The sequence below is a fragment of the Octodon degus genome, unplaced genomic scaffold (genome assembly GCF_000260255.1).
Source record: "Octodon degus isolate 3935 unplaced genomic scaffold, OctDeg1.0 scaffold00178, whole genome shotgun sequence".
Lineage (NCBI taxonomy): Eukaryota > Metazoa > Chordata > Mammalia > Rodentia > Octodontidae > Octodon > Octodon degus.
In genome coordinates, this window is record NW_004524754.1 from 495,302 (window position 1) to 503,792 (window position 8,491).

General features: G+C 53.8%; 1 protein-coding gene and 1 long non-coding RNA gene across 2 annotated transcripts; one reads left to right on the forward strand and one right to left on the reverse strand.

Moving 5' to 3' along the window:
- Positions 1–1,998: 1,998 nt before the first annotated feature.
- LOC111813283 lies at positions 1,999–3,500 on the forward strand. The gene is made up of 3 exons (XR_002818585.1): positions 1,999–2,121; positions 2,569–2,618; positions 3,406–3,500. It is a non-coding gene; the product is annotated as an uncharacterized LOC111813283 (long non-coding RNA).
- On the reverse strand, positions 2,269–7,941 carry Lag3 (lymphocyte activating 3). The gene is made up of 8 exons (XM_004643583.2): positions 7,859–7,941; positions 7,476–7,623; positions 6,805–7,100; positions 6,037–6,300; positions 5,310–5,585; positions 3,108–3,347; positions 2,722–2,852; positions 2,269–2,450 (listed from the first exon to the last, which is right to left on the reverse strand). Exons 1-8 carry the CDS (start codon positions 7,914–7,916, stop codon positions 2,280–2,282), a joined length of 1,584 nt encoding a protein of 527 aa, XP_004643640.1. The 5' UTR covers positions 7,917–7,941; the 3' UTR covers positions 2,269–2,279.
- Positions 7,942–8,491: the final 550 nt, after the last annotated feature.

An 8,491-nucleotide genomic window follows, 5' to 3' on the forward strand; every position in this document is an offset into this window, starting at 1 on the left:
GTGCATATTCTGCTGAGCCATCTCCCCAGTCCCCACCTTTCTGCTTTAATTTGTGGGTGTTTGGCATTTTTTGTCTCAGAAATAAGAAAACTAACTAAGATAGACACTCAGTGGGGCATCTGCCATTGCTGCGTGTTTGTTTGTTTGTTTGTTTGTTTGTTTTGCAGAACCAGGGATTGAACTCAGGCCCTTGCGCTTGCCAGGGAAGCACTTATTCTACTGAGCCATCTCCCCGGCCTGTTTGGTTTTTTAAGACAGGGTGTTGCTACAAAGTTCAGGTTGGCCTTGAACCCACTATGGAGCCCAGGCTGGCCTTGAACTCATGGCCCATGATAGCCTTAAAGTCCTCTTGCCTTAGTCTCCCAAATGCAAGGATTACAGGTGTGCGCCATTATGCCCAGTTGCGATGGCCATGGGTTTGCCACCATGGGCTTCCTCCAGGTTCCCTCTCATGTGCTTTTTCTTCAACAATGGGGATTGACCCCAGGGGTCAGGGGTGCTCACCAATCAAGCTACCTCTCTAGTTCTTTTTATTCTTTTACTATGAAACAGGGTCTCATTAAGCTACTCAGAGTGGTCTCAAACTTGTGATCTTCCAGTCTTGGTCTCCTGAGTAGATGGGATTACAAATATCCACCCTTCCAGCAAAATCTAGGGCCCACCCTCATCACAGGCAGTGGGTGTCAAGGGCCAAAGCCTAGTGTGTTCTGCAAAGAGCAAGGGCCATCCCGTGTGGCCTAGAAGACTGCTATCTCTGAGAGATAAATGAAGGAGCACTGACAGTTGAGGGACCTTCCATATCTTCATTGTTAGTACTGAGAATTGAACTCAGGGCCTTTGCACTGAACCACATCCCCATTTCCCCATTTCCCCCTTTCTCCTGGACAGCCTCTCCTTAAGTCATAAATTGTCCAGACTGGGCTCAAACTTGTGACCTTTGGTGCTTGGGTTATAGGTGTGGACCACACCTACCTTTTCAGTTTCATTACTGGCAGAAGAGATGTGCTGCTTTCTCCTTTATGAATGGATAATTGAGTAAATACACACAGGGACTTCTTCACAGCTGTCAAAGCCTTCCTACCATCATCTCATATTGACAACGACCCATTTGAGTGGGTCATTTCATTTATTTACTTATTTTTGAGACTGGTTTTGCTATATTGATTAGGCTGGCCCTGAACGCCTCAGCTCAAGCAACCCTCCTGCGTCTGCCTCCTAAGTAGCTGGAACTATAGGTGTATGTCCTCGTGCCTGGCAAATTCCCTACTTAATAGGTGGGGAAACAGAGACTCAGGGAGAAAGGTATCAGGCACAGCAGCAGAACCAGAACAAGAAGGCAGAATTCCTGACTCCCAGAGCCAGAGTCGTAGCCAGCTGTCTTGCTGACTGCTTCTTTCCCTCTCTGTGGGTTTTGTTCATAGTCTGTCAGGCTCAGATTGTAACTTTGCCAGGACGGGCACTGTGTCTCTGGAAGCAGGCATTGTTCAGTCTCTGTCCTGTGGGGTGCACAGGACATGTGACAGCTGCTCTGTGCACACTCACACGCTTTGCACACCACAAAGGCAGTACCTTCCCACGCGGAGATCTGTGCTGGGTGAGATAGGCAGCTGCCACCGCCCGCCCGGGGAACCTCCGCCGGGGCATAACAAGCAGCGACCACAGGGTGGCAGTGTGTTCTCAAGCCTGTGACTAGAAAAGCGGCCTAGGTACGAAGATCGTGGGGGTGGGGCAGACGCAGGAGCCCCAAGCCAGCTGCCCAGAAAGTTGGCAAGTGCAGAGCCCCTGGAGGACTGGAGAGGCAGGGCTCCTGTGTGCCTGGGGGTGGGGGGGGTGTGCGCAGGCGTGCAGACGCGCACAGTCGGCTGCAAGCCCAGGGCCAAGCACCAGTGTTGAAGGGCAGCTAGACATGGGCTGAGCCAGAACGACAAAAAGATAAAGGAAACCAGGGCAGCCAGCATAGTGTGGAAGGGTGGGGAAGGGGGCTGCCGAGGTCCGAGGGGAGGGCTTTTCGGAGCGCTAGGAAAATGATTACCCCGAGAAAACAAGCAGGAGAAAAACCAAGGGAGAGACAAAGAAGCCAGAAACAGAAGAGGGTAAGCCGAGGAAGACTGGCTGGGGAAAGTAGGTTAGGAGGCTGGGGTGGGAGAAGGGAGCCCCCAGAGGCTGGGAGAGTCGGGAACCTTCAGTGCACAAGAAAGAGTCAGGCTGAGGCTTGCTGCTGACAGGGGGTTTATTTGGGCTGAGCTGCAAGGAGGATCTGCTGCTGCTTTTGCTTCAGGTCAGAGCTGCCCAGGCTCCAGTTGTGGCAGTGGCCCCAGCTCTGGCTCTGGCTCTGGCTCCAGTTCTGGCTCTGGCTCCAGCTCTGGTTCTTGTTCCACCTCCTCAATCTTGCTCTCAACCTGAGGAGGGCGAATCTCAATCTCTAAAGCAGAAAATCTTCTCAGTTTCCACTGTGGGAAGAGATGGAAGGAGACGGAGTGGGAGGAGGAAATGGATGAAAGGAAGAGGCAAAGGAAGGATGCTGAGTCTGTCTATGTGTTTGCTCCAAGGCCTTCTACCCTTTCCCAGGTGCGGAAGGACCTTGAAAATGCAGAGGCTGAAGAAGAGGGTCCCTGATGGTGAGTCCAAGGCCCTGCTTGGTCATCTTTCCTGACAAAGAGGTGCCAGACCCACTCTGAGGACTGAAGGAAGTCAGGGGGTCAGGGTGTGTCCCTGGCTTACCTGTCTTTTCCAAAGGTGAAAGCCAAATGCTCCAGTCACCAAAAGAAGCAATGAAAGAGTAGTCAAGATGAGAAAGAGAGGGAGCTGGCCTGCTTTGAAGGCACTTGGGGCTCTCCCAGCGCGCTGAGCACCTATAGAGAAAGCACAGAATCAGGCACAGGTCAGGAATGGGTGCCCCTCGCCTACTTGACAGATGCAGTGAGGGCCTGAGGATTTAAGGGACTTCTCCAGCACCCTTCAGCTAAATAATGGTCCACATAGGTCAGGCCTGAAAGGAAGTTGAGGATAGGTCCCTGACAGCAAAAAGAGCTGGGTAGGGCAAGTAGCTGGGAGTAGGGTCAGGAAGGGGGACCAAGATAACTGCTTTGGAATTGGGGGCCTCAGACCTGGGCTAGACTCTGGCATATACATTGTTGCTCCAACAAGTCTCTTCCCCTGATGCACCTGGCACTGCCAGGGCTGGGAAAGGAGCTTGTCCTCAGGCATCTCCAGCCAGGGTCCTGGGAAACTCCTTCTGGATTCCCTGTCCAGGGGACTCCACACAAAGTGCTCACGTCCAGATGCAGGGGTCACCTCACACAGCAGCCTCCCTGGGGAGCCAGGCAACCCAGAGAATTTGGTGGTCACTGAAAAAATTAAAAGGGAGATCTCTTGGAGTCCTAATGCTTTTTCTTTTTACCACAGGTTCAATCACAAGTCTCTCCTGCTCCACTAAGTTTCTGATTGGCTAAGGCTGGGAGGAGATCAAGTCATAGCCAAATTAATCTTTTTGTTGGTGACCAATGTCAAGGGCACTTTTACCACATTTCCAACCATTTCTCTAATTTTTGAAACAAGGCCTTGCTAAATTGCCCATGCTGGTCTTGAATTTCTGATCTTTCAAGCTCAGCCTCCCGGAGTGCTGGGATTACAGGCCTGTACCAACATGCTGGACCCAAATTAATCTCAACACAATGATGCTCTGGTCAGGTTGCTCACTTGCTCCAAATCATTCCAAGCTCTCCAAGGCATTTTTCAAAGTCAAACTAACCGAAGGCCACAGAAGAACTATTATTACAGATTCTTTTACAATACTTTTTCTTTGAAAGTCTCAGACCCTCACTACCAGTTAGGTGAGTTGGATTCTGATACACTTGGCGCTTTTTCTCCTTCCATGATCTGGCTCACATCAGTGTCCCCTGCCTTGTGGTGACCCCAAATGTATTTCATTTCCCTTTCTGAAATTTAGAGAACAGTGAACCAACCAGTTGATCTAAAGACAGAGCCTCTCTGGGGCTGATGAGATGGCTCAGTGGTCTAAAGCACCTACTTAGAACAAGCTAAGCTAAGCAAAGCACAGGGACCACGGTTCCCTCCCCCAGCACCACATGCCAGCCACACACACACACACACACACACACACACACACACACACACTAAATAAATAAATATTTAAAAAATAATAATAAAGACAGAGCCTCTCTAAGCTCTTTAGTAATAGATAGGGGGACTAGAGGAGACAAGTGATGAAAGACCTTGACCTTGACATGGCCTGTGGGGAGAGAAAAGGTTTGGTGACACCGATCCCTGAGTTTAGTCTGAGTCTGGCACTTTCTGCTATGTGATTTTGAGAACATTCCTTTTTTTTTTTTTTTGGCGGAACCAGAGCTTGAACTCAGGCCCTTGGGCTTGCCAAGGAAGCGCTTATTCCACTGAGCCATTTCCCCAGCCCCTCTTTTTGTAAAGCAGGGATTACTATCTCTTCTACTGAATTAAGAAGGCACTAGATAGGAAGAATGAATGGGCTTTTGGAGACCAAATGGATTCGGGAAAAGAGGAGGCCAGAGTCTGAGGCACTGGAACATAAATAACAGGATAAATCAGCAAGGCAATCGGCACAAGGAAAAGGCAGGATCCAGGGTGAGGCTAAGGAGTGGTCTAATAGCTAGGGAGAGAGATTCAGGAAGCAGGTAGAAAGTCAGGATTGCATTCAGCACATGCATTATTTGTTAGCTTATTAATTTATTCACGCAGCCAAGGTAACTTATTAAGCACCTACTAAGTGATGCTATTTCAGTGACCTCAGGGGAATACTGCCCACGTAGCTAACCTGTTATGGCTAATAATCACCCATCAATGCACACACACTTTGAGTAATTTTTTTTTTCTGTTTGTTTTATACTGTCTTGGAAAACCCTTGCTCAGTAAATATTTACTGACCAAGAGACTGATTTATTAACTCCTTCCAAATCCAGGCCAATTCCTGCAACTTTAACCCAAACCCTGGCCCCAAAATAGATGAGAATTCTAGAAATCCATTCCACCTCTTTCGAAACATTCAAATGTTTGCCACCTCCCCTTCTGACTTCTCAGGCCTTCCCACCAACTCAGAGCAGGGGAGTCCCTTAGAGAAGAGTGAAACGCTTACTCTGTGACTCAAGGGAGATTTTCAGTTTCAGTTAGTTATGGGGGTGAGAAAAAAGACCATGGGTTGTACCCAGTGGCCTGGGATCAGAGGGTAGATTTACACAGCCTTTAACCAGCCAACCTTGCCTCCCTGTCCTTGCTCCACTGGCACAGGGGCTGCTCCTTCCCCACCTGATGCTGACCTGTGATGACTGCCAAAGTGACCATCGCACTGAGCTGCCTCCCTTGTAGATGAATCTGGCAGGTATAGGTCCCAGCCTGGGCCAGACTCACAGCCTCTAGTCGAAGGATGAAGCTGCCATTGTCTCCAGCCACCAAGATGTCTGGGCCTCCACCAGGAGGAGCCCACATGGCCATGAGGGAAGACTGGGTTGTCACACCAGGAGGCAGGTGACATGGTAACTCTGCCCTGGACCCTGCTCCAGCATATACTGTCAAAGGGGTTTGGGGTTCCAGACCTGGAGAAGAAAAAGAACCTAAGTTGAAGCCCAGGAGGGATGCAGTGGGGCCAGAGTGCTGGAGAGAAGGAACCCAGGGACTGCGGGTTGTGTGCCTGGCAGGAAGAGAGGCAGAAAAATAAGGGAGATGGGGGCTGTGAAGAGTGTGAAGGAGCAGAATAAGCTGTGTAAACTGAAGACACCCAGAGCCCCAGAGTGGGCTGACTGGACCAGGCCAGCAGATCCACCACTGGCAGCTGAGGCCACATGGCCAAGGGGAAAGCTAGAGGAGGAGCCAGTGCTAGAAGGCTCCTGCAGAAGGATGGAAAGAGTCACACACTGACTAAGGCCCGGAGCACCCAAGGGTGACGCTAGCTACCAAGAACCTAGTTCAGGGACCCATGAGTCAAGGAAGGAGATGGGGCGCAGGAAGGCGTTGTGGTCAAGTGTAAAGGCAGATGAGGGGAGTTACCCTGAACAGTGAGGTTGTGTGTGATCCAGACTTTGAAGCCATCTCTATAGGTGAGGATGCAGCCCCAGATCCCAGAGTCCAAGGGGCTGACTTGGGGCAGGAAGAGGAAGCTTTCAGCTGAGTGGTGATGGGAGGACTCCTGCACAGGGATGTGGCCTGGACCCCGAAACCAGTGGACAGAAGCTGGGCGGTCTGGGCGGCTGAAGGAGCAGTTCAAGATGACCCAGTCAGAAGTCCTGAGAGGTCCCGCAGGGCTGGCTGTCACTGGGCAGGGACAGGAAGACTCCATCAAGACATGGGGCTTCATTTTCTTCCTTTCATCTCCCCTCCAGCTCACTGCCTGAGGTGTTAAAGTGGACCCCTGAGAGTTCCCATACTGCTTTCCTCTGCCCAGTGCCTCACCTCAGGTTTACTGGGCTCCTCCTTTTCTCCAGACCTTGCTTGAGGATTCCCACTAAGCCCAAACCCATGAGCATTGACAGAATTCAAAGGAAGGGCCTCAGCCCCAACCGCATCTCACCTCCACCCGGCACCCAGCTGTGGGTGGGGGAGGGGCTCGAGGGTGACATGCCTTTCCACGACCCTCCTCCATACCCCTCCATACCGGCGCCTCAAGGGTGCCGCTCCCACCCTTTCCTGGGGGCTCTGCATTGCCAGCAGCCCTTCTTGCCGCCCTGGGAATGGGAGCGTCCAGGTTCTAGCCCTCATCCCGCCTGCGTCCTGTCCCTGCCTCTTGTTACTGTAGCTGTCCCTGTCCCGCCCACCTACTCGAAGCCTGGCCCACGCGCAGATGGAGCCGGCAGGTGAGCGCGCGGTCCCGGAGGAGGCGCACGGCGGCGTGGTACTCGCCGGCGTCGGCGCGCAGGGCCGGGCGCAGCCACAGCGAGAAGTCGCCGCGCTGGAGGCCGCGCTCGTTCAGCTGCACACGCGGCTGCAGGGGGAGCCGCCCGCTGCGCAGGCCTCCGGGGGCCACACTCAGCACAGTGTAGCGCTGCGGGGCTGGAGCTTCCTCCGTGCGAGGGCCGAGGTTCCAGCGCCGAGCGGGGGCGAGAGCGGCTGGGCCACTGTGCAGGGGAGAGATTGGAACTGAGAATGTCGAGGGGTGAGAAACCCCGAGAAGATTCAGTGCGCCACACTGTAAGAGTGCACCAGCCAGCTCCAGGAATCCTTAGAGCACGGGCCATCCGCACCCCCACCCTGTGCCCTCTGCTTTTGGGCTGGCACCATGCACTGCTGATAAGGCTGCCTGCTAGGGGATGCAGGTATGAGGAAGCAGGCTGCCCATGGGGGCAAGGGAGGATTGGGCCCCGGTTGGCAGGTCGGGTCAGACCCCTCAGGTATAGGGAGGGTGCAGGGTGGGCTTGGAAAGGAAGTGGGTTGTGTCTGGATACCCTTAGTGCGGATTCTGGAGGACCTGTTTCCAGGTTTGGGGTGCGTACCTGTCTGGTTGATGCTGCCAGGTGACCCCTCCTCTTCGCAGAAGGCTGGGATCCTGGAGGGGGATTGTGGGGCTGCAGGGGAGCTGGGCAGGAGCCCCCTCCTGAGCCCATACCACCGTGATCTCTTTCTCAGGCCCTGGAGCCTCCACTGGTGGAGCAAAAGAGAGTCCAAGGGAGGAGCCATGAGCCAAGGACAGGGCTACTGAAGGGCCTTAGGGTGAAAAAGGGCTTGGGTGCCCTTGCCTGCAGAGACTGAGGAGAGGTGGTGGAAAAGCCATCCCTGACTCCACCGCAGAGCCCTGGACCAGGGGGTCTTGGAGGAAGAGGTCTCTGCTGACCCCTCCCATGGGTTGGGAGGGCACCCTGACCCTACCCCACCTTACCTGGAGCCACCCACAGCAGTTGCAGAAGCATCAAGCCCAGGAACTGAGTCCACCCCATCTCCCCTGTGGCCTGTGCCAGGCTGAGCCCTCCAAAGGAAGGTCAGCAAGGGGAGAGGGGGACTAAAGAAAAGTTCTGCAAAGAGAGCAATGGAGAGAGCCCCCACCCCCACCGGTGAGGCCTGGAAAGAGAATGGGGGGGACCAGTGATGGAGGCTGGAATCCAGGCAGCAGGGGCCAGGGCACCCTGGGGACCAGGCAGGGCAGTGGTGGAGCAGATTGGAGTTAAGGTGGCGGTAGCTGGATGCTGCTCTGCTGCTCCAAGGCCCTGGCCCCGTCCTTATGTCTCCCTCCACCTTCCCCACTTCCCCTCCACACTGCCCGCCCCCCCACACCCCGGGCTCATGGTTTCATTTCGCAGTGGAAAGTCTGAGGGGGCTGATTCCCAGCAGCAGCAGCACCCTCCACCCCTGTGGTGGCAGTCTCCTTGTTTACTTCCTCAGACCTGGGTCTGCCCCCAGCCCTCTCCTCACCCCTTCCCTGCACTGCACCCTGCCGACCATTTCTATCCTAGCTACCTACTTGCCCATTTCTAAACTGTTTGACTGGTCCCAACCTGTAGTCTCCTCCTTTACT